Source organism: Ranitomeya imitator, chromosome 2, assembly GCF_032444005.1.
Source record: "Ranitomeya imitator isolate aRanImi1 chromosome 2, aRanImi1.pri, whole genome shotgun sequence".
Classification (NCBI taxonomy): Eukaryota; Metazoa; Chordata; class Amphibia; order Anura; family Dendrobatidae; genus Ranitomeya; species Ranitomeya imitator.
The window spans coordinates 356,132,320-356,158,366 of record NC_091283.1 but is presented as its reverse complement, the minus strand read 5'-3'; the positions used below and the strand labels follow the sequence as shown (position 1 = coordinate 356,158,366).

General features: G+C 48.3%; 1 protein-coding gene across 1 annotated transcript in view; it reads left to right on the top strand.

Annotated features, from left to right (window-relative positions):
- The window catches only part of LOC138663798 (zinc finger protein 773-like), a 56,741-nt gene that overhangs the window by 15,571 nt on the left and 15,123 nt on the right, over window positions 1-26,047 (top strand). Inside the window, exon 7 of the mRNA XM_069750142.1 lies at window positions 1,032-1,098. Coding sequence (XP_069606243.1) covers window positions 1,032-1,098 — 67 coding nt within the window. The remainder of the gene's footprint in view (window positions 1-1,031; window positions 1,099-26,047) is intronic.

Sequence of the window (26,047 nt, the reverse complement as noted above, 5' to 3'; positions counted from 1 at the left end):
GCCGGAGCCTTCCTGCGGCTGTTGGCTGCAACTAATGGGAATGAATGTTCACTGCATTCCACGCCCATGAGAGTGGAATGCAGTGAATATTCATTTCTCTTAAGTAGCGGCACACATGACCACCTGCCGGTCGCTGCAGGAGGCCGTCGGCTGACACTGTGAGCTCTACTGAAGAGCAAAGAATGCTCACTGCTCTCCGTGCACACAGTCTCGGCATGCAGAGCAGTGAGTATTCTGGCAGCTGCCCTTCGACTTGTAAGCAGCGCATGACGTCCCTGCCATGTGCTGCTTACAAGCATAAAGCAGCTGCTAGCAAAGTAGTAGGACACTATGGGGGAGTGCCGGTAAGGTAAGTGTAATATGTTTTTTGCTTTTTAAAAAAAAAATTTATGTTTTCTAATTCGGCTATTCATACCAGGATGAGGGTGGCGGACAATCATGGCAGTATAAGCATGGTTCCATGCATACCAGGATCAGGATGGTGGCCAATCATACCAGGTTAAGGATAGGGCCATGCATACTAGGATGAGATGGGGTCCTGCATACCAGGATATTGATGAGGAGGCATGCATACCAGGATGGGGATAAAGGGGACCATTCCTATCAGGCTAGAGATAAGGGGGGCATGCATACCAGGCTAGGGATGAGGGAGCCATGCATACCAAGATTAGGATGAGGGTCATGCATGCCAGGACAGGAATAAGAGGGGTATACACACCAGGATAGGGACATATGGATGAGGAGGAGCCATATATACCAAGATAAGGATGAGGGGGTCATGTGTATCAGGATGGGGATGAGGGGACCATATATACCGGAATTGTGAATATTATGTACAGAATTGACCACATTTTTTTGCTTCAATTTTTTTCCTAACTTCCTCCTCTAAAACCTAGGTGCGTCTTATGGTCCGGCGCGTCTTATAGTCCAAATAATACTGTATATGTTTTATACTTTTGTAAAGAGAACGGTGGAGATGGAGGATTAGAGCTGATCATAGATGTGACTTCTCCATCTGTCTGTTGTTTCAGGGTGAAGATCTGACCAACATTAGTACTACAGAGATTAAAGAGGAGGTTCCCTCATATGACTACCCAGGTGAGTAGTAACCACTAAATGCAGTGAAATCACAGATTCATCTCAGTCATCAGCTTTCACTGCTTTATCAGCGGTTTAGTCTGGACATAACATAATCATGTGATCACCATTTTGCCATTAGACCCCGTACATATTCCTCCACTCGAAACATGTTCAATTACTTTGGGCATTGAAACTCCTTCTTCTATAGAACTTACAACCTGGAGGATCCAACTACCCCCTGAAATTAGAAGATTCTGACTCTTATCTGTCCTGGTCTGTAAACTACAAAGTCTAATGACAGCTTAGGCTAGGTTCCCATTGTGTTAATGGGACAGCGCTAACGGACAGCGTTGCACGGCGAAATTAACGCCGTGCAACCCGTCCGTTAGCGCACCCATTGGCAACAATGGTGACGCGGATCGCTAGCGTGTGCCATTTTCGGCACGCGCTAGCGATGTGCCGTTCTTTTGTGACGCGAGGCGCTCCCGAGGTCCGTTCCCCGCTCTCGCAGATCGGGGATCTGCGCTAGCGGGGACATTAAATGCGACCCCAAAAAATACATTGCGTTAGCGCAATCCGCTAGCGCTATGCGCTAAACGGATTGCCCTAACGCAATGGGAACCTAGCCTTATGTAGAAAGTGCTGACAAGTTAGAAAATCATTTTAAGTAAAATATTACAATGGCTTCCTAGAACCCTGATATTTTATTTAATAAATATACCTCCTCTCCCTTTTGTGCTGCTTAATGTGCTCATATGGTCCCTACAAGACCAAGTCCAGTCTTTGTGGCCAAACTTCGCTTTTATGATCCACAACACGAATTGTGCAATGAGGGCCAAGTGTGAATTTCTCTACAATAACAGAGTTTTATCCAGAATTTTAAATTTGTTTTAAAGCCAACTAAGTTCAAAGAGTAAAAACTTGATTCCAGCTCACCCAGTTGCTCTATGCTCATCCACCTGGTGCTTAGACACCAGCCTCGCCCTGGCCTCACATCAAAGAAAATAGAAAAAATTGGAGTCCGGCTCAACAGGACTGGACTTTCCTTTTCTTTTTCATTAGTAAATATAGTGCATACAAAAGAAGGATTTACATGGTCGACATGACCCAGTAGATACGTTTTGAGTGCAGTAAGCAGTCTCGACCTCTGATGTATAAGTATGTCGTGGCGATCATGCGCTGTGCAGGCGTAGTCACCACAAGGAGCTCGGCTTACATGATAGCTGAGACTCGGCTGTCACTGCCAGCTGTGATGCCTGTACCACCCCCAGTTGTTTAATCCCGTTAATGCAGCAATCTACAGTATATTGATCACAAAATATTTGGTAGGCTTCCGATTGGAGGCCCTGTGACGTCATCGCGAGAGACCAATCGTTGTAATGGCAACCCAGGGTTGTCAAGATGACTTCCGGGCAGAATAATGAAAGCTAGCACTCAATGAATATAGTTCACAGTGCCAGTGAACGGGATACTCGATCCCACAAGTCATAAAGTCAAAATAATCACTGCACTCGTATGGTTTCCAATTGCATTAATCAAAAGTTTATTAAACTTGAATCAGTGAAAAGAGGTACTTGGCGAATTGACGTTTCGGCCAACCCGTGGCCTTGCTCACAAAATCACCTGTTAGAACTCTGTTGAATATAAAGAAAGGACCCTGTACGTTTGGTGAGTCAGATAAAGTGGTGTAGTTGCATAACCCAGCTGGAATGTTAGAGAACGTTTGCCAATGCACTATAGCCGTATTTCCGGCTGGAACGAGACTTGTGGCTGTCCTGCGAGTACAATAGGGGATAAACTTCAGGCTGTGTCCGTCCTGTGTTCTCTGGAATTTCTCGTAGGGAACATAAAGATATAGTGCTGTATCACTTATACTTTCAGGGGCACAGACGTGTTCTGGGATATAGTTGCGGAAGTGAACTCCCTGTGAGATGTGGTATGCTGCAGGTGGAGTTAGGAGCTGCTCCACCGCCGTGACACAGGATTGTGTCAGCTTCCTCCACTTCGCCACCAACGCTTGCCCCTTGCCTGCACATGAGACAGAGACGGACGCTATTCCTAACTCCACCTGCAGCATACCACACAAGGAGGAGATACAAACTCTTTGCACATGTTGTCCTAGAGAACAGTGTCCACATTTTGCCCCAGCAAAGTAATAACACCCCCAGTGTGCACATTTGACGGCCACATTACTCTGAGTGCCTGTATAACAATTATGCTTTTTAAGTGCCCACTTAACATCTAATAATGTCCCTTGAGTCCCCCAATGTACAACTCCTCTATACATTATAATGGGCAAACAGCTCATTATAATAGAATAATACAATACAATAGTTTGACAATAAATGGCTTCACCCAACCACTAACCATGAGTGGAGAAAAAGTTTTGATGTTATCATTCATATTCTCTGAAAAAAGGCCCCCACTTTAGTTCCCAAACTGTATAATGGCCCCCCGCATTAGTCCCTAAGCTGTATAATGGCCCTTGTGTTAGTCCACCAGCTGTATAATGGCCCCTGTATTAGTCCACCAGCTGTATAATGGTCCCCGCATTAGTCCACAAGCTGTATAATGGTCCCTGCCTTAGTCCACCAGCTGTATAATGGTCCCCGCTTTAGTCCACCAGCTGTATAATGGCCCCCGCTTTAGTCCACAAGCTGTATAATGGCCCCTACATTAGTCCACAAGCTGTATAATGGCCCCTGCATTAGTCCACCAGCTGTATAATGGCCCCCGCTTTAGTCCCTAAGCTGTATAATGGCCCCTGCATTAGTCCCCAAACTGTATAATGGCCTCCGCATCAGTCCACAAGCTGTATAATGTCCCCCGCATTAGTCCCTAAGCTGTATAATGGCTCCTGTATTAGTCCACCAGCTGTATAATGGCCCCTGCATTAGTCCACCAGCTGTATAATGGTCCCCGCATTAGTCTCCAAACTGTATAATGGCCCCTGCATTAGTTCACCAGCTGTATAATGGCCCCTGCATTAGTCCACCAGCTGTATAATGGCCCTGCATTAGTCAACCAGCTGTATAATGGCCCCTGCATTAGTCCACAAGTTGTATAATGGTCCCTGCCTTAGCCCACCAGCTGTATAATGGCCCTGCATTAGTCAACCAGCTGTATAATGGCCCCTGCATTAGTCGCCAAACTGTATAATGGCCTCCGCATTAGTCCCTAAGCTGTATAATGGCCCCTGCATTAGTCCACCAGCTGTATAATGGCCCCTGTATTAGTCCACCTGCTGTATAATGGCCCCTGCATTAGTCCACCAGCTGTATAATGGCCCCTGCATTAGTCCACCTGCTGTATAATGGCCCCTGCTGTATAATGGCCCCTGTATTAGTCCAATCCACCAGCTGTATAATTGCTTCTGAATTGCTCTCTACAATGTATGAGGGCCCCCCACACTCTTTGAGGGTCCCCCACAATATGTATAGGGGTCCCCAATTGTTCATGATGCTCCGACATCATACTACAAGTTTTAATTTAAAAAAATCATATACTCACCTAACCCAGGATCCTGACAAGTCCTGTGGCAACGCAACATGCACGTGTTTCTCAACATCACGTGTTTCTCAACGCAAGCAATAAATAGCCAGGTCATTCACCGGGAAGGAACAACCACGGGAAGGGCAGCATCCATAAAGGAAAACCACCTATGCCAAAACATGGTATCTATCCACAGACAGCTGTTTCGGGGTATTTGCCCCTCATCAGCCTAGTAATAGGACTATAAACATAAGGATGAATGACCTCGGCTTTTCTACATGCATTTGCATATTTCCCATAAGGGGGCAGTGTTCTGGATCACTGCGTTGAGAAACACGTGATGGTGTCTCCGCCGTGTTGGATGTTTTGATCTCCCCGAGGTCATTCATCCTTATGTTTATAGTCCTTTTACTAGGCACTGCTCCTAATAGCCAGTTTCCTACTCCACACCGATGAGGGGCAAATACCCCGAAACAGCTGTCTGTGGATGGATACCATGTTTTGGCATAGGTGGTTTCCCTTTTTGGATGCTGCCCTTCCCGTGGTTGTTCCTTCTCGGTGAAAGACCTGGCTATTTATTGCTTGTTTTGAGAAACACGTGATGGTGTCTCCGCGGCTTTCCTACATGCATATCCAATGTCCGTGCACACAGCATCTTATAGCCCTGCTATATCCTATACTATGTGCACAGACATCGGATGTTATATACAGGGTAACTTGTCATGTTATATTTTACGCTATGAGTACAGACATCAGATTTTAGAGCATCACATATCACCCTGTATGTAATATCAGATGTCTGCACACACAGCATATTATATCCCTGCTGTATCCTATACTATGTGCACAGACATTCGATATAATATACAGGATTATGTGTCATGCTATATATTACAGTATGAGACATCAGATTTTATAGCATCATGTATTACCCTGTATATAACATCAGATGTCTGTACACATAGTGTAGGATATATCAGTGACATATTCTCCTGCACATTGTATGTACTATGTGCACTGTGTATACTATGATGTATGCACTGACTGTATATATATATATATATATATATATATATATATATATTATAATTATTTATGTGCATGGAGTGTATGATGATGTTCCACAGCCAGGCTCAGGAGCAGTCAGCCTATGATCCTGTATACAGCTGTCTGCAGTCGCCCTGGGACTGTGAGTTCTTGCTGCAGCTTGTTCTTGCACACAGATTGGGCGACGCTGGAGCCGATGACCCCACTGACAGCGAGACCCGATCTGTGTCAAGCTTTAAGCTGGGCAATAAATCATCTCACCTGCCCCAGAGCGACTGCACTCACCACAAGGCAAGATCCGACCCTGTCAGATACCTCCTGCCCCGGCCCCCGGGCACTCTGCTCTGCTGACCTCATCTAAGAAGTTCCTCTCCATGGATTCAACCCGGCGGACACGCAAGTGACGTGAGATCGTGAGATCAGCTGACCGTCGCACTCTCACATCTTGCAGTGTGGGCGTATTTGCAATACTGGGTTGGCCAGGCCGGCACTTGTACAACTCCGAAGCACAGTGCCACCGAGACGCCTAAAACTGCTGCTTATACACACGATCGCACTGCACAACAAAAATCAGCAGGGCCAAGGGGCTGCACAAAACAGCATAGAGTGCCACCACCTGGTCATGCTGTGCAGCGTGATTGGGGGCGCAAGGCAAGCTAATGCTGTCTGACATGCATGCTGCTGAGAGGGAGTGGAGGTGATCAGCGGTCCACTACAGTGACCGGCCCCTCTGGCATTTGCCAGATGGTCAGTCCGGCCCTCGGTGCCACGACCCACTGGGAGAGCTCATGAGGTGCCAGAACATTAAAACCCCCCCATGAGTGACCCCATTTTAGGAACTACACCTGTCATTGAATTCATCCAGGGGTGCAGTGGTCATATTGACACCATGAGTGTGTCACACAATTTTATACCAAAGAGACAGCAGGCGGCGCTTGATGGGACTATTACTCCCATCAGCCTACCCCTGCTGCCACTAATAACAGTGACAGCAGGATCGGCTGATGAATACCCCCATCAGTCGCCACCTGCACTATAAATAAATAAATGAAAAACTGGCCTGGGGAAGAGGCACTCATCAAGGGTGTCCCCTATCACCTCTATTATTCCTTCTTGCAACTGAATCACTAGCTATCCATCTTCGTCTTAACACTAATATACAAGGTATAGAAATTGCATCAATTTCCCACAAGCTTTTTATGTTTGCAGATGATATATTACTTCTCCTATCAGCTCCACAGACCTCTTTGCCAGCTCTACTCCAATCCCTTTGTAATTTTTATTTTTTTAATTCTTTAGGTACGGTATATCAGGGAAAATAGTACAAACGGTTAGAAAATAGTTACCTATAAGGCTTCTTTCACACTTCTGTCTTCCAAATCTGCACAGGATCCATCAAGACGTTGAAATGACAGATCCTGTGCAGATTGTGGAAAATGTGTGCACTGGGCCCGTCTTTCTGACGGACCCGTCGAGGCTCTGTGCACCTGTTGTGTATGCGTCTTCGCAGCGGTTAAAAAAAAATTAAAAATCGCAATATTCTCACCTACCGGCGTTCCCGCGCATCGTCACCGATGCTCCCGGCAGCTAGCGTTCCTAGTAATACATTTTTTTTTTTTTAAATTATTTTTCACATTCTATCTTGTTACTATTGATGCTGCATAGGAAGCATCAATAGTAACAAGAGAAAGAGAGCGAGCAAGAGAGAATTTCCCTGACGGAAAATTCTTCCACGCATGCTCTCTTTGAAAAGGCGGGACCCGTCGCTGGATTCCTGCTTTTTACAGGCAGCGACGCATAATGCGCCCATAGGCTACTATTGTAGCCAGTGACGGGCAGCGCAGGATGCGTCGCTGACTGATTTTCCGACGTGCATAAAAAAACATTCCTCTGAACGTTTCTCTGCCCTACGGACCTTTTTTTTAATGCAGGATCCAGTGAAAAACGGATGAAACGTTTGGCCATCCGTCACAATCCGTCGCTAATACAAGTCTATGAGAAAATGCAGGATCCTGCATTCTCAAAAAAGTTTGTGACAGGAGCTGAAAGACGGAAGTGTGAAAGAGGCCTTACAAATCAGGATTTAGTTGAACCAACGATAAGGTAAAAAGGTGGGGGGGTGGGTTGGGAAGCAAGGGGGGGTCATGGGGAAAAGGAGAATATAGGGAAGGGGTGAGGGGAGTTCAAAAGCATTGGTTAGGTTGGGTTATCTATGTCAAACAAGGTATCATTGGGTGGAATTACCAACTATTAACAACAAAAGGGGAGGTACACATAGTTGAATACTATAGCATATAGCCAAGCTAACAAATTCGCCAGGAGGTAAGTATATGAGGGCCAGAGACATATGGTCCATTATGGTGAGCAGAATGTGCAAATGTGACAATAAGGAGGCTTAGTCTCACAGAAAGTACAGACATATATAAGCTATGTCTTTCCACTTGAATTATAACTATGTAATTGCTTCCAAGGAGCCCAAGTTTTGCTATATATTTCATGGGTGCGTGATTCCCAGCTGGTGAGTTCCTCCAGGCGGGAAACTTGATTCACTTTAGAGATCCATCCCTGGAAAGTGAGAGGGGATTCGTCTTTCCAGTGCACAGCGATTAAGTGTTTTGCTGCACTGATTAGTAAAGGGAGAAGGCCATGTTTCAATGGTTTAAAGGTAACCTGTCACCCCCAAAATCGAAGGTGAGCTGAGCCTACCAGCATCAGGGGCTTATCTACAGCATTTCTGGAATGCTGTAGATAAGCCCCCGATGTATCCTGAAAGATGAGAAAAAGAGGTTAGATTATACTTACCCAGGGGCGGTCCCGGTTCTGTTCTGGTCCGATGGGCGTCGCGGTCCGGTCCGGGGCCTCCAATCCTCTTACGATGACGTCCTCTTGTCTTCACGCTCCAGTGCAGGCGTACTTTGTTCTGCCCTGTTGAGGGCTGAGCAAAGTACTGCAGTGTGCAAGCCCCGGGCCTCTCTCACCTTTCCCGGCGCCTGCGCACTGCAGTACTTTGCTCTACCCTCCACAGGGCAGACAAAGTATGCCTGCGCCGGAGCTGCAGCGTGAAGACAAGAAGAGGACGTCATCGTAAGACGATGGGAGGCCCCGGAACGGACTGCGACGCCCATCAGACCGTACCGCCCCCCCCCAGGTGAGTATAATCTAACCTCTTTTTCTCATCTTTCAGGATACATCGAGGGTTTATCTACAGCATTACAGAAATGCTGTAGATAAGCCCCTGATGCCGGTGGGCTTAGCTCACCTTCGATTTTGGGGGTGACAGGTTCCCTTTAAAGCTTTTGGATGGACACGACAAAAGAGCTTCTACAGCCTGTAGGTCAGAAGTAAGGAGCTGTAATTTTTTAAGTTCTCAATTAATGTTCGACCAAAAGCCATTAAACGCCGAGCAGTCCCAAAAGATGCAGGTTTGGTGACCCGTATGTGTATGACATCTCCAGCAAGCGCTAGTTTCTGATAGGCCCATGTAATAAAGTTTGGCTGGTGTCTTATGCCATCTAGTTAGGATTTTATAAGCGTTTTCCTGGAGGAGGATACACCAAGAGAACCCTTGTGCATTTATTAAGATTTTGGAAATTTGTTCCTCGGAGAAACTGATATTGAGTTGCGACTCCCAGGAGTAAATGAAGGAAGGTTGAAATGTGGAAGATGGGGTGATAAGACGGGAATATAGATGAAAAGTAATCTTTAGTTTCAGAGGTGGCAATTTAGTCAGCATATCCAACCAGGACCAGTTAGATTTAGATGGGTATTGTTGTCTAAATTGACAATGTGTCCATCTAATGTGTTGTTGCTGGAGGAAGTTTTTGGGTTGAGCAAGGGCATTTCGAGGCCAGTTTTTATCCTTCAGAATCTTATCATAGAAACGGTTTGTTTTCCTTGGGTAGTGTGGACCAATGATTCTAGGGATCATTAAAATTGGGATCAAGGAGGTATGATAAGGAGCCAATGGGTGATAGTGCAGATGGAAAAGAAGTAATCGGAAGTTCATCAATCATTATTCGTCTAATCTGGAGGGTAGTTGTGAGAGTTTCATCTAATTTAAAGGCCTCATGGGGTTTTGCTCAGGACCGTAGATATGGTATCCCTTTAGCACCTAATAATGCCAAATCTAGATCACCTCGACTTTCCTTTCTCCCAATTAAAAACAATTCTCAACCATCTACCCAAGTGTATAGCTTTGTAATAGATGTGAGGGTCCGGGCCTCCCGAAGAATTTGGGTATGAGAGGAATTTAAATGGTAATCTTGCTTTCTTCTGTTTCCATATGAATCAGAATATTAAGAGCCTTAAAGATTTAAAAAAGGTTTGGGGTACTTTTATGGGGATCATGCTCATAGTATAGAGAATAATGGGTAGTATATAGGCTTTAAATACATCAACACGCCCCATCCAGGAGAGGGTAGGCAAATCATAAGATTTTGTTAATGTTTCCACCTTCTTCAGAAGTGGAATGTAATTATTTATTATTAATTGTGATGTATTTTTCGGATTATAAGACGCACTTTTGTTCCCCCAAATTTTGGGGGAAAGTGGGGGGTGCGTCTTATAATTCGTGTGCTGTGCTGTAGAGGAGGGTGGGCGGCTCTGGAGTGGTGTCGGTGCTGGGGTGGGCTGGTTAAGGCTGCTGAGACAGCAGGAGGTCACGTGCTCCCGCCCATTAGCCTCATGTAATATTCACTGCACCCTCTGTCCATCACTTCAGTGCTGAAGCTGTGCGAGTTGATTCACAGGGGAGCAGCGAATATTACATGTGCCCCCCCCCCGGTCAGTCTTATATGTCCTCCGTGCTGCTGGCAGGCACATGATAAGATAACAAACTCTTAACTCACCTTCCAATGATGGCTCCATGCTCCCAGCTCTTCCTGTGTGTGTGCTGACATCAGATCATGTGATCGGCACAGCACAGTGATGACATCACTGTGTGCCCAGGTCACATGATCTGATGCCTAGGAAACAGGAAGCGCAGCCAAAGAGCTGTGAACATGGAGCCATCATCGGAAGGTGAGTTAAAGGGAACCTGTCACCCCAAAAATCGCGGGTGAGGTAAGCCCACCGGCATCAGGAGCTTATCTACAGCATTCTGTAATGCTGTAGATAAGCCCCCGATGTTACCTGAAAAAGGAGAAAAAGACGTTATATTATACTCACCCAGGGGCGGTCCCGCTGCTGGTCAGGTCGGATGGGCGTCTCTGCTCCGCTGCGGCGCCTCCTATCTTCTTTCCATGACGTCCTCTTCTGATCTTCAGCTCCGGCGCAGGCGTACTTTGCTCTGCCCTGTTGAGGGCAGACAAAGTACTGCAGTGCGCAGGCGCCGGGCCTCTGACCTTTCCGGCGCCTGCGCACTGCAGTACTATCCTCTGCCCTCAAGAGGGCAGAGCAAAGTACGCCTGCGTCGGAGCCGCGGCTGAAGATCAGAAGAGGACGTCATGGAAAGAAGATAGGAGGCGCCGCAGAGACGCCCATCCGACCTGACCAGCAGCGGGACCGCCCCTGGGTGAGTATAATATAACGTCTTTTTCTCCTTTTTCAGGTAACATCGGGGGCTTATCTACATCCTTACAGAATGCTGTAGATAAGCCCCTGATGCCGGTGGGCTTACCTCACCCGCGATTTTCGGGGTGACAGGTGCCCTTTAAGTGTTTGTTATTTTATCATGTGTCTTCCAGCAGCACGGGGGCATGTGCCTGCCAGCAGCACAGGGGGGCATATTGTGACCGGGGAGCATGTGCCTGCCAGCAGCACAGGGGGGCATATTGTGACCAGGGAGCATGTGCCTGCCAGCAGCACAGAGGGGCATATTGTGACGGGGGCATGTGCCTGCCAGCAGCACAGGGAGGCATGTCCCTGCCTGCACAGGGGGGCATATTGTGACCGGGGGGCATGTGCCTGCCAGTACCACAGGGGGGCATGTCCCTGCAAGCACCACAGGGGGGCATATTGTGACCGGGGGGGGGGGCATGTGTCTGCCAGCAGCGCAGGGGGGCATGTCCCTGCAAGCAGCACAGGGGGGCATATAGTGACCGGGGGGGGGGGGGGAGCGTGTGTCTGCCAGCAGCACGGGGGGGGGGGGGGGGCTTATAGTGACCCAGGGGGGCATGTGCCTGCCAGCACGGGGGGGGGGGGCATATAGTGACCGGGGGGGGGCATGTGTCTACCAGCAGCACGGGGGCATATAGTGACCCAGGCGAGGCATGTGCCTGCCAGCAGCACAGGGGGGCCTGTCCCTGCCAGCAGCACAAGGGGACATATTGTGACCAGGGGGGCTTGTGCCTGGCAGCACAGGGAGGCATATAGTGACCCAGGAAGGGGCATGTGCCTGCCAGCACAGGGGGGCATATAGTGACCCAGGGGGGCATGTGTCTGCCAGCACAGGGGGGCATATAGTGACCCAGGGGGGGCATGTGCCTGCCAGCAGCACAGGGGGGCATGTCTCTGCCAGCAGCACAAGGGGGCATATTGTGACCAGGGGGCACGTGCCTGCCAGCACAGGGGGACATATAGTGACCCAGGGGGGCATGTGTCTGCCAGCAGCACAGGGGGGCTTATAGTGACCCAGGGAGGCATGTGTCTGCCAGCAGCACAGTGGGGCATATAGTGACCATGGGGGGGTATGTGCTTGCCAGCAACACAGGGGGGCATGTCCCTGCAAGCACAGGGGGGCATATAGTGACCAAGGGGGGCATGTGTCTACCAGCAGCACGGGGGGCATATAGTGACCCAGGGGAGGCATGTGCCTGCCAGCAGCACAGGGGGTGCCTGTCCCTGCCAGTAGCACAAGGGGACATATTGTGACCAGGGGGGCATGTGCCTGGCAGCACAGGGAGGCATGTAGTGACCCAGGGGGGCATGTGCCTACCAGCACAGGGGAGCATATAGTGACCAAGGGGGGCATGTGTCTGCCAGCACAGGGGGGCATATAGTGACCCAGGGGGGCATGTCTGCCAGCATAGGGAGACATATAGTGACCCAGGGGGGCATGTGCCTGCAAGCAGCACAGGGGGGCATATTGTGACCGGGGGGCATGTGCCTGCCAGCACAGGGGGGCATATAGTGACCCAGGGGGGCATGTGTCTGCCAGCATAGGGGGACATATAGTGACCCAGGGGGGCATGTGCCTGCCAGCAGCACAGGGAGGCATGTCCCTGCAAGCAGCACAGGGGGGCATATTGTGACCGGGGGGCATGTGCCTGCCAGCACAGGGGGGCATATAGTGACCCAGGGGGGAATGTGTCTGCCAGTATAGGGGGACATACAGTGACCCAGGGGGCATGTGCCTGCCAGCAGCACAGGGGGGCATGTCCCTGCAAGCAGCACAGGGGGGCATATTGTGACCGAGGGGCATGTGCCTGCTAGCACAGGGGGGCATATAGTGACCCAGGGGGGCATATGTCTGCCAGCACAGGGGGGCATATAGTGACCCAGGGGGGGCATGTGCCTGCCAGCAGCACAGGGGGGCCTGTCCCTGCCAGCAGCACAAGGGGACATATTGTGACCAGGGGGGCATGTGCCTGGCAGCACAGGGATGCATATAGTGACCGGGGGGGGTATGTGCCTGCCAGCAGCACGGGGGGGACATATAGTGACCAAGGGAGGCATGTGCCTGCCAGCAGCACGGGGTGGGGGGGCATGTGCCAGCGCAAGGATGGATGTTATATAGATACCAGGAAGAGGGACATATGATTTGTAAGACGGACACTGGCATTATAAGACAGACCCCCATTTAACATAAAAAATTATTTTTTTTCTTTTTCTTCTCCAAATTTAGGGGTGCGTCTTATAATCAGGTGCGTCTTATAAAGCGAAAAATACGGTAGCTTGGTATAAACATGTAGGGTCTTTAGTGATAAATACTCCCAAGTATTTTAATGTTTGCATGGGCCAGTTAAAGGGTGAATGTTTGCAGAGGATGGCTATATGGGAACTCGGTATGGTTATATTGAGGGCTTCCGACTTGGTAGGATTGATTTTAAAATTGGATATATGGCCAAATTGATTTAATATGCTAAGTATTGTTGGAAAGGCTAAGAGCGGATTGGTTGTGAGAAATAATAAATCATCTGCAAAAGCTAACGTTTTCATCTTTGTTCTCCCAATCCTTAGACCTTTGATGGATTCCTCTTGTCTGACCTTTTGAATGAGTGTCTCTATGGTCAGGGTGAATAAAGAGGGAGGCAATGGACACTCCTGACTAGTACCATACTAAAGCCCCGGGTGGAGGCAAAAGCTATAGATTGAATGATCTTCGCCAAATTGTCCCTGCCCCTCACAAACCCAGCCTGGTCTGTATGGATTAACTTGGGGAGGACATCGCCAAGTCTCCTAGCCATAATTTTGACCCACAGCTTAGTATCAGCATTAAGCTAAGAAACCGGTCTGTAACTGGCACAGAGATTAGACTCTTTCCTGTCTTTCGGGAGGACAGAGATGAAGGCTTCTAAGGATTGTTTAGGCAAGTGATGTCCAGCTTAATAAGAATTAAACAGTGTCATCAAATGTGGAAGAAGGGATTTCATATATTTTTGTAGTATGAGATAGGAAGTCCTTCGGGGCCAGGAGCTTTTCCATTCAGGTTACTCGATAAAGTTTCAAGTATCTCCTGAGTAGTAACTGAGTAGTAGGAGCTGTTAGTAGGGAGTGACTTTCTGGGGTGGGCTGAGGTAATTGTTAAGGGTCAAGGAACGAGGAAATCTTTTCTGAAGCCACAGTTGGATCTACAGTATCCATTGGTGTGCCAAGATTATATAGCCCTTCATAGAACTTTTTAAACTCTTTGGCAATATCAGCAGTCTCAATGGCTGTTGAGCCATCAGTGGAGTTAATTTGCTTTATAAAGGTTTTATCATTGCGTTTCTTTAGTAGTGAGGTCATAAGTGTGCTGCCTTTATTGCCATGAAGGTAAAACTTCTGGCAGCTTTTCATATAAATCTTGGCTGAGTGGATATTTAATAAATCCCTAAGGGCTTGCCATAGCTTAATTAGTTCCTCTTGTACCTCGGTTGCTAATGATGGTTTATGCAGGGTTTCAAATGAGTTAATTTGATGAAGGATAGAAATAATTTCTCTCTATCGTTTCTTCTTTAAGTGTGAAGCCAATGCCACAAATTCTCCTCTCATAACGGCTTTATCAACCTCCCATACCATAGGCTGTGACGGGCCTGAATGAGAGTTTTCTTGGAAAAAAAAAGGTTGAGAGAATTGGAAAGCTTAGTAATGTGGGCTGTAGAATCTAAGAGCATTTCATTTAAGGTCCAAGAGTGGAGGGGGTTAGACATGGATGTGATGATAATAATTTCTAAAAATATTGGGGCATGGTCCGAAATTGAGATGACATCGATATTTGCTGATTTAACAAGTTGAAGGTTTGGGGATTGCATCAGGACATAGTCTAGTCTGTGATAACTATTGTATTGGGGTGAGAAAAAAGTGAAATCCTTGGTCGAAGGGTGCAGAGTTCTCCATGGGTCTATTAAATTAAGGGATTGCAAATTAAGGTGTAATTCTCTTAAGGTTTTTGGGGCGATAGAAGATTTGCCAGATGAGGTATCTACTAGTGTATTTAGTGGGATATTAATAATAATAATAATAATAATAATCTTTATTTATATAGCGCCAACATGTTCCGCAGCGCTTTACAGTTTAACAGTTTCAAACACAAAAGTCATAAGTAACAACGTTAACAATACAATAATTAAAGCAAAATAAGGCGACCCTGCTCGTGAGAGCTTACAATCTACAATGAGGAGGGGGAGATACAAAGTACAGGTGTGTATTTACAATGATGTATTTACAATGATGGTCCAGCCATCTTCAGGGGGTGGGGGATAGATGGAGATAGTGAATGGGCTACACACACACAAACATAACATAACTTTGATTAGTGAACGTGATAGGCCGCTCTGAACAAATGTGTTTTGAGCGAGCGCCTAAAACTATGCAAATTATGGATGGTCCTAATATCTTGGGGTAGAGCATTCCAGAGGATTGGCGCAGCACGGGAGAAGTCTTGGAGTCGGGAGTGGGAGGTACGGAATAGTGCAGAGGTTAATCGAAAGTCATTTGCAGAGCGCAGTGGTCTGTTAGGTTGATAGACAGAAATGAGGGAGGAGATGTATGGGGGTGCCGCACTGTGGAGAGCTTTGTGGGTGAGAACAAGTACTTTGAATTGTATCCTGTAATGAATGGGTAGCCAGTGTAACGACTGGCGAAGAGCGGACGCGTCTGAGTAACGATTAGCCAGATGGACGACCCTGGCTGCTGCATTAAGGATGGACTGGAGAGGGGAAAGTCGAGTGAGGGGGAGGCCAATTAATAGAGCGTTACAGTAGTCCAGGCGGGAGTGGATCAGGGCGACAGTGAGGGTTTTAGCTGTCTCCATGGTGAGAAAAGGGCGGATTCTAGAGATGCTCTTTAGGTGTAAGCGGCACGAGCGGGCAAGAGATTGTATATGGGAGGTGAAGGAGAGATCGGAGTCAAACATAACACCCAGACAGCGCGCCTGCTGCCGGGGTGTTATTATGGTGCCACCCACAGAGAGGGAAATGTCAGATTTAGGGAGGTTAGTAGATGGTGGGAGCAGAAGAAGTTCAGTTTTGGAGAGGTTGAGTTTCAGATAGAGAGCGGACATGATGTTGGAGACTGCGGACAGACAGTCAGTGGCGTTCTGTAGTACAGCGGGGGTAAGGTCAGGGGATGACGTATATAGTTGTGTGTCGTCGGCATAAAGATGGTACTGAAAGCCAAATCTGCTGATGGTCTGTCCAATTGGGGCCGTGTAGAGAGAGAACAGAAGGGGGCCAAGGACTGAGCCCTGAGGTACCCCGACAGTAAGAGGAAGAGGAGATGAAGTGGAGCCAGAGAACAGAACACTGAAGGAGCTGTCAGAAAGATAGGAGGAGAACCAGGAGAGAGCAGTGTCCTTAATGCCTAGTGACTGGAGCCTAGAGAGAAGGAGAGGGTGGTCAACAGTGTCAAAAGCTGCAGAAAGGTCGAGAAGAATGAGCAGAGAGTGGTCACCATTACGTTTTGCTGTCAGAAGGTCATTGGTCACTTTGATGAGTGCAGTTTCTGTCAAATGTAGGGGGCGGAAACCGGACTGTGAAGGGTCTAGGAGGGAGTGAGTGGAGAGGTAATGGGTAAGGCGGGAGTATATCAGGCGCTCCAAGAGTTTAGAGATGAAGGGGAGATTGGAGACCGGTCTGTAGTTGTTTGTGCAGGATGGGTCGAGGGTGGGTTTCTTTAGTAATGGAGTAATGATAGAGTGTTTGAAGGAGGAGGGGAAAATGCCAGAGGAGAGGGAGAGATTAAAGATTGTAGTTAGGTGACTTGTGACAACTGGAGAGAGAGACTGGAGGAGATGTGAGGGAATGGGGTCGGTAGTGCATGTAGTCAGACGAGAAGAGGAGAGGAGCTTGGAGACTTCTTCTTCTGTGATGGGATCGAATGTGGAGAGTGAGCCAGGGGCAATGAGGGGAGGGATGGGAGTCACTGAACTTAGCTGTTGGGAGCGGATTTCCTGACGGATATTGTCTATTTTCTCTATAAAGTGGGAGGCCAGGTCACCAGCAGAAATATCTGTGATAGGGGCTTGTGCTTTTGGCCTGAGGAGGGAGTGAAAGGTGTCAAAAAGTTTCTTGGGGTTTGTTGGATAGTGAGGAGATCAGAGTGATAAAGTAGGTCTGTTTAGCGAAGTGAAGGGCAAAGTTATAGGTCCTTAACATAAATTTGAAGTGTATGAAGTCTTCTGGTGTGCGTGTTTTCCTCCATAAGCGTTCAGCACACCTAGACCATCGCTGGAGAAATCGGGTTTGCGATGTAAGCCAGGGCTGTTTTATTCTGTGTTTGGAGGTTCTGAGGGTGAGGGGAGCTACTTGGTCAAGGGTGCTTCTAAGAGTGTCATTGAAGTGATGTACAGCCAGATCAGGACAGGAAAAGGAAGAGATTGGGGACAATGATGAGCGTAGGGAGTCTGAAAGTGTAAGAGGGTTAATGGCTTGTAGATTTCTGACTGAATGGTGTGTAGGAGGGTGCTGGGGTGAGCGAGGATATGTGAGTGTGAAGGAGAGAATGTTGTGGTCAGAGAGGGGAAGCGGTGAGTTATCTAGGTAGGAGATTGAGCAGAGCCGGGCAAAAACCAGGTCCAGGGTGTTACCGTCTTTGTGTGTTTCAGAGGTTGAGAGCTGTGAGAGGCCGAGAGAAGTGGTTAGTGACAGAAGCTGGGATGCAGATGTGGAAGTGGGGCTGTTAATGGGGATGTTGAAGTCTCCCAGGATAAGGGTTGGTAGTTCTGAGGACATGAAGTGCGGCAGCCAGGCAGAGAAATGGTCCAGGAAGCGGGTGGGTGAGCCTGGGGGCCGGTATATGACCGCTACTCTGAGGGAGAGGGGACGAAAGAGCCTGATTGTGTGGACCTCAAAAGAAGGGAATGAGAGTGATGGAACTGAGGGGATGATCTGGAAAGTGCATTGTGGGGACAGGAGTATGCCAACTCCACCACCAGGTCTGTTTGTTGGTCTCGGGGAATGGGAGAATTGTAAGCCACCATGGGTAATGGCAGCAGGAGAGACAGTGTCAGAATCCTGAATCCAGGTTTCCGTGAGGGCCAGCAGATTCAGAGAGTTTTTCAGAAAGTAATTGTGCAGGAAAGGAAGCTTGTTACATACAGACGGTGGATTCCAAAGGGCACAATTAAAAGAAGGAGGAGATGGAGTGCAAATAATATTAGTAAGATTATTAAGGTTTCGATGTGAGGTAGGGTAGGGGTTGAGGTTGGTGGATGGTGGACCGGGGTTTGGGGAGATGTCTCCTGATATCAGCAGGAGTAGGAAGATAAAAAGCAAGTAGCTTTTGGGATTGTATGAAGTTTTTTTATGCAGTCTGTTTGGGTAAGATGGACTGAGGTTTTTCAGGAAGGTGAGAAGTGCATGGGAGCTGTACATGGGAGAGGGAAGGAGAGGGGAGCTGATGTATATGAGTCGTGATGGAGGGGGGATTGGGCGGTGAATGTGGATTGCAAGGGAACATAGGAGGATAGGAATAAAGCACATGGATAGAAGGGAGTGCAGAGTGTGGGTTACCTGACTCCTGCCCTGACTAACTGCCATGGAATAACTGTGGTATCACGACGCTTATCTTCTGTGACGCTTTGCTTCTGGGACGCTAGCGTGCACCCCCACTTGCGTGCACCCCTAAGGAAGGTTCTAAATTTATAGCCCAGATATTGAGGTCTCCCCCCTACAATAAGTAGGACTTCAGAAAATAAGCGGAGGGTATGTAGGATTTTAATAAGCCATCCAATTTGATTGCTATTGGGAGCATAAAGGTTGCATAAGGTAATTGTAGTATTAACTAGTAGGCCCTTTACCATAATATATCTACCATCCGGGTCAGATAGGGTGTCTTCATGCCCCATAGGGGACAGGAAACAGAAAAGAGGTTAAATACCCTCCCCTTCCTGCAACCTCCAGTGTTTTTCCTGTCCCCTATGGGGCATGAAGAGGTCCTACTGTAGTGCTGCCGTGGCCGGCGATCGGAGCACGCAGTTTTCACTTACATAGCCGGGCAGCCTGGGTCAGGTGCGATAATCCTCCCTGGGACGCTGCTCCCGTCTCCACATGATGTGTGACTCGGGACCCTATCTCCCGCTCCACCCGCGCTTGTTCGGGGGTAAAGCGGAGCGGTGTTGTGCGGCCGGGGTCCCCGCGCGGCTTCCCGGCTTCTTCCTCTCCTCTGGCCGGAAAAGGTGGACGCGCGAACTGGAAGTACCTCGAACTTCCGGTTCACGGCATGTGCATTCCAGCGGTGGAGCGCACGCGCGTCCTGCAGACTACGATCGCTGCATGTGGGGCATGGCGGTTCTCCCCTTACGCCTGGGACCCGGAGAGGAGGAGGAGCACACAATCGAACGCAGTAACCTCGGTATTTAACCCTGGTTAGATCACTTCCAGGTAAGGCCCCCTGTCTGTCTGTCTGGACTGCAGTACTGACTGACCGTGGATGGTGACAGACCTGTCTCTGCATCTGCTGAGCCCTGCGTCTTTCCTCCAACCGTGAGTAGTGGGCTATGGTCCCTCTTTCCCTGTATACCCTAGGGTGCTATATACTTTTTTTTTGTTCAAATAAATTTTTATTAAGAATAACAGTACAATTAACTTGTTTCATTTGCATTTTCAATACAGAGTATTTTTCCCCCCTCTCCCTTCAAACAGCCCCCTTCGATCCCAAAGCCCCCCTCTCCCACCCCACAAAGCAGCTCGTCTTGTTAATTACTACCATCATTAAAACAATTGAGTGTCTAATCCCTCAACCAATCGTATAAGCCACACTTCACATTACTATCCCATAGCAATCCATGGAGACCACATTTTATTGAACGTTTCAGTTTTCCCTTTCTTCTTATAAATCCCTTTTTCTAGTGTCAGGCCCTGTTTTACGTACTGGAGGAATTCTCCTCTTGACGGCGGCTCTTCCCTAATCCAGTTTCTAGCTATCACCTTCCTAGCCATGTACAACAATCTAGCTATAGCTATCTTTAGATGTTTATCCACCCCAATCTCATCCACGCATCCCAACAAGCATACAACTGGATCCCTTGGCACCGTGCATCCATACGCACCTTCCATACGACTTAAAACTACCACCCAAAAGGCAGCCAACCTCGGACATGTCCACATCATATGGAAAATGTCTGCATCCGTAGACCTACACCTCGGACATTCAGAGTCATTACGCAATCCTGCCTTATATAGCACCATCGGAGACCTATAAACTCTGTGTACCACATAAAGCTGTGACAATCTATACGGTTCACTCAGCGACAGTCTTGGGATCCATTCCAACACCGACTCCCAAGTCTCATTATCCATTGGGCCCAGATCTCTTTCCCATTTAGCTCTCGCCATTATTGGAAACCCCAATAGGAAAGTGTGCAACAGATCCCTGTACAGAGTGGATATGACTCCTCCAGTCGTCCCATCATTACACACATACTCCAGTACTATATCCCTTTGAATCCTAATACCTCCGTTCCTACTCTGAGCTCCAAAAGCATGCCTCATCCGCAGATACTGATACTCCCCTGCATTTCCAAGGCCAAATTCCGCCTGCAATTGGGAGAATGATTTCAGTTCACCTTGCTCAATTATTTGATACACATACTGAATCCCTTTGCCCAGCCATTCTATCAATACCCCTAATGCCTCAAATTCTTTCAGATTGTTATTATGCCATAGCGGCGAGTATCTAGTCAAGTCCGTGATCCCACGTACATGCCTCAATCTACTCCACAGCTTGCGTATCAACAGCAAAGTCGGGTATAGCTTCCCCAAACTCTCCAAGGATCCATCCTCCAAACATTGCACCACTGGCCTTCTTTTTGTCACCACTTCCATCAACCGCTGTACCGCTCCAGATGACCCTTCATGCGCCCAGCCCCTTAGATGCTGACTCTGGGCTGCGAGGAAGTACAATTCAGGGTTAGGCAATGCCAGACCCCCATCATCCTTGGGTCGCTGAAGTGTCTCTAGTTTAATACACGGATGTTGCCTCCCCCAAATCAAGTTCCTAAACAGAGAGTTGATCTGTCTAAATTTCCCACGTGGTATCCAAACCGGTGCATTGTGAAGAATATACAGTATTTTTGGCATCAGAATCATTTTGATAAGATTCACCCTACCTACCACAGACAAATGTAGCTTGAGCCATGCATCCGCTTTTGCCTTGAGGGCACCCAAGATTGGAGTCAGATTCTCATGTATATAGTCAGTGACCGGCATAGATACCCATATTCCCAGGTACTTAAATTTACTCGTCACCTCCAGTCGCCCATTCTCCAATGGCTCCCCATCCACATCGTCCACCTTAAACAAGATAGACTTACTCCAGTTTATCCTAAGCCCCGACACTGATCCAAATCGTTCAATAATCCCAATGGCCCCTTCCAAGGATGCAACTGGATCTGCCAGAAACAACAAAATGTCGTCCACATACAACGCCACCCTTTCTTCAATCACCCCATATTTAAATCCCGTCATCTCATCAGACCGTCGAAGCTTAGCAGCCAGCGGCTCCACTGCTAGAGCAAACAAAAGGGGGGAAAGCGGACACCCCTGCCTCGTCCCTCTAGCCAATTGTATGGTCCGTGACAACTCCCCATTTACCCTAACCCTGGCCATCGGCATCGAGTACTTTAATTGAATCCAGGATATGAACTGCGGTCCAAACCCCATTCTTTGCAACACTTGCCAGAGATACCCCCACTCCACACTATCGAACGCCTTGTGGGCGTCTAAAGATGCAATAACTCTCTGGCCACAGTTATCAGCTCTGAGTTGCAAGTTCACATACAATCTTCGCAAGTTGATCGCAGTTGACCTATCAGGCATAAAGCCAGATTGATCTGCGTGTACCAGGCCAGAAATAACACTTGTCAACCTCATCGCCAACACCTTAGCCAGGAGTTTAACGTCAATAGTAAGTAAAGAAATTGGTCGATATGAATCCGGCTGTGTCAGGTCTTTCCCCTCCTTTGGAATCACCACTATTGTGGCCTCCCGCATAGATGCCGGCAGCCTTCCACCAATCCTAGCCTCCTCCAAGACCACCTTCAATTTAGGGATCAACACTTCCCCCAAGTTTTTATAAATTTCAGCAGGAAATCCGTCTACGCCAGGCGCCTTCCCATTAGCCATCGACTGTAATGCCCGTCCCAGATCCTCTTCCGTAATGGGAGCCTCCAGATCCTCCCTATCCCTGTCACTCAGCCTCGGGAGCTCCAACTCCTCAAGGAACGCCACCGTGTCCTCCATTGACCCATCTACCCGAGAGGAGTATAAGTCTGCGTAAAAATCTGCAAAAGTCTCCAAAATCTCTGAAGTCTCCGAAACAGCAACACCACTCCCAGTCACCAGAGAATGAACAAAGGATGTATTTCTCTGGGCAGATGCCACCAGCGACAGTAAATGACCCACTGATTCACCCTCCTGAAAATAGGCCAGATTCATGAATTCCCTCTTCCTTTCAGCCTTACTCAGCAAGACCTCCTCTAGCTGGCTTTGAGCTGCCTTTAACCTCCTCCCAGCCTCCAGAGTACCCGTTATTACCATCTCATCCTCAGCCACCCTCAGCCCATCAATCGCCAACCTCTCTGCCTCTCTCGATTTCCGCTTACACCTGCTAATATCCCTAAACAACAGCCCTCTCAAGTACGCTTTCATGGCTTCCCACACAGTAAGCACATCTACACTTCCCTCATTTATCTCAAAAAATTCCCCTAGTTCCTTCTTAATCTTCTCCAAATCTATACTGTGTAACCAATTAGGGTGAATTTTCCACTCCCTTCTGCTCCCGTTCCGTGTCCCCACTGGTCTAAATTCCACTTCAACTGGACTATGGTCTGAGAGAGCCCTAGGTAAATATCTCACATCCCCCACCATCGTATCTAATAATCGGTTACCTAGTGCCAGATCAATCCTAGACAGCGTACCATGAGCTGGCGAGTAGCATGAATACGCCCTTTCCCCGATATGCCTAACTCTCCATAAATCAATCATGCCCACTTCCCCGACATAAGTCCCAAACGTAGTGGTATGTCCCGCCGTCCTATTCTGGGGGTTTTTGTTCTTGTCCCAAAAGTCATCACATATATTATTAAGGTCGCCGATAATTAGTAATGGTAACGGTCCCCAGCGCTCTACCCTCTCCAGCACCTCTCTTATCTTCTTGCTTGAGTATGGGGGCGGAATATACATTGCCACTATACACATCAATACTCCATTCATTTTACACTTCACCACCACATACTGACCATCCAAATCTTCCTTTACCGCTACCTCCTCATATTGCACCCCAGCAGGAATCAACACAGACACACCCCTAGAATACGTCGAGAAAGTAGAATGATATGCTTTCTGTATCCAGCGCCTATTCAATACATTCACCCTCTCCCGCACTAAATGTGTCTCCAGCAGACATATCATTGAAACCTTCTGCTCTTGAGCATACTGTAGACTTGCCGCTCGCCGTGTTTTATCCGCCAGACCTCTCACATTCCAACTCAATATTTTAATACATTCTCCCCCCCTGTGGCTCATCATTTCTCATTTTATCCAATTTCCCAAGTATGAGCTGCCCCACCCCTCCCATCCCCCCTACCCCCTGCCGCCCCCCTACCTCCTCCCAACTTACCCCCCTAACCCCTCCAGTGTAACGCATTTTTCCTCTCAGCAAGAGTGGGGCTCCACTGCCCACTGCGAACACTCTCCCTCACTTAACCCTCTCCATTCGCGTCCCGCTGCCACACTAAACATAATTTCCCCCTAACTTTAACTTTATTATAACTTAACATTATAATAATAATAATAATTTTTATTTATATAGCGCCAACATATTCCGCAGCGCTTTACAAATTATAGAGGGGACTTGTACAGACAATAGACATTACAGCATAACAGAAATACAGTTCAAAACAGATACCAGGAGGAGTGAGGGCCCTGCTCGCAAGCTTACAAACTATGGGGAAAAGGGGAGACACGAGAGGTGGATGGTAACAATTGCTTTAGTTATTCGGACCGGCCATAGTGTAAGGCTCAGGTGTTCATGTAAAGCTGCATGAACCAGTTACCTGCCTAAGTATGTAGCAGTACAGACACAGAGGGCTAATACTGCATAAAGTGTATGAGAACATGATGCGAGGAACCTTTTTTTTTTTTTTTTTTATTATAAATAGGCCACACAGGGATAGTTAGGTTAATGCATTGAGGCGGTAGGCCAGTCTGAACAAATGAGTTTTTAGGGCACGCTTAAAACTGTGGGGATTGGGGATTAATCGTATTAACCTAGGTAGTGCATTCCAAAGAATCGGCGCAGCACGTGTAAAGTCTTGGAGACGGGAGTGGGAGGTTCTGATTATTGAGGATGCTAACCTGAGGTCATTAGCGGAGAAAAATAGCAAACCAATTTACAATATCCGTCATAGCCCTCCTCCCCCACATTTGGTAGACAGTACTGTCCCCACCGGCCAGTCCTCAACATGGCCTAGCAGAACCCTCAGCAGTTGCTCAACTTTTTTAAAACCGACGCTAACCAGCGCAAAACTCTCCGCCAACGACAGAGAAACCAATTTCCAGCCAAATCTCGCCGGCATATCAGTCTCCCACTCCTTTCAACTTTTTCTCATTGGTGTCAAGCCACTGGGCAGCGTCCTCCGGTGTCAGGAAGAAATGTGTCTTATTAAAAGCCACCAGTCTCAGCTTGGCGGGAAACATCACTGAATACTGCACTCCCAGCTCCCTCAGTCGCCGCTTGACTCCAGTAAACTTCATCCGCTGCTTCTGAACCGCAGCGGAATAATCCGGATAAATGGCGATTTTCTGACCTCCAGCCGTCAGATCCTCCATCTCTCTAGCCTTTCTAAGGATAATGTCTCTGTCCCGGTAGTTCAGTATTTTAGCAAGCATGGTACGGGGATTCGCTCCTGGGGCAGGGGGCTGCGGCGGGACCCTATGAGCACGTTCAACAGCAAAAACTTTTGTCAACACTATGTTCCCAATCTTCTCCAGCAGCCAGTTCTCCACAAACTCAGTGGGATTTCTCCCCTCAGTCTTTTCAAGCAGCCCCACTATACGTATGTTATTCCTTCTGGACCTATTTTCCAGATCCTCATTTTTGGCAGCGAGCTCGGCTATTGCTTGGGCAAACTTCTTTTCAGCTTTTTGTAGCTTAACTATGTGATCTTCTGCCGTGCTCACCCTCTCCTCCACCACTCCTATACGTTTGTCCATTTTCTGCAGAGCCGCATTAATCTGTGCCGTGTCCCCTTTAACTTCCTGCATCTGCTGGGCCAAGGAGTTCAGGGATTGCTGACATGAAGAGATCAGTGTGATAACATCTCTAAGGGTCGGCTCCTCTCCCTGTGATATGGCTTCAGGTCCCCCACTAGCCCCAGCCATGCTGCCTCTCTTTCCCCCTCTGTACCTCATGCTGCTCAGCCTTGCTTGCTTCCTCCTCCTCCTGGTCAGCTCCAGCTCCAGATCCTGGTTCTGCCTCCTCAGCAGCCTCCACTCTAGCATACTGCTGCAGCTTTGCGGCCACCTCCATGCGCCGCTGACATGCGGCGTTCTCCTTCTCGGCATCCTCCCTAGCATCGGAGCCATCTTGGCCGGCTCCTGCATCGTTGGTGCCAGCGTCTTTCTGCCGCCTCCTGGTCATCGCTGCCGACTCCGGACCCGCTGCTCTGCACCGCTGCACTCTCCGGACCTTCAGCCAGCCGGATTTAGGTGAGTTTACCCGAAAATCGGGGTTAAAACAGGATTTTTGTCCTTCTGGCAGCGGGAGCACTCTTCCCTGCTTCCACTCACATGGCCAGCTAGGACACGCCCAGGGTGCTATATACTTAGTCCCCTTCTCTCTCTTTTTT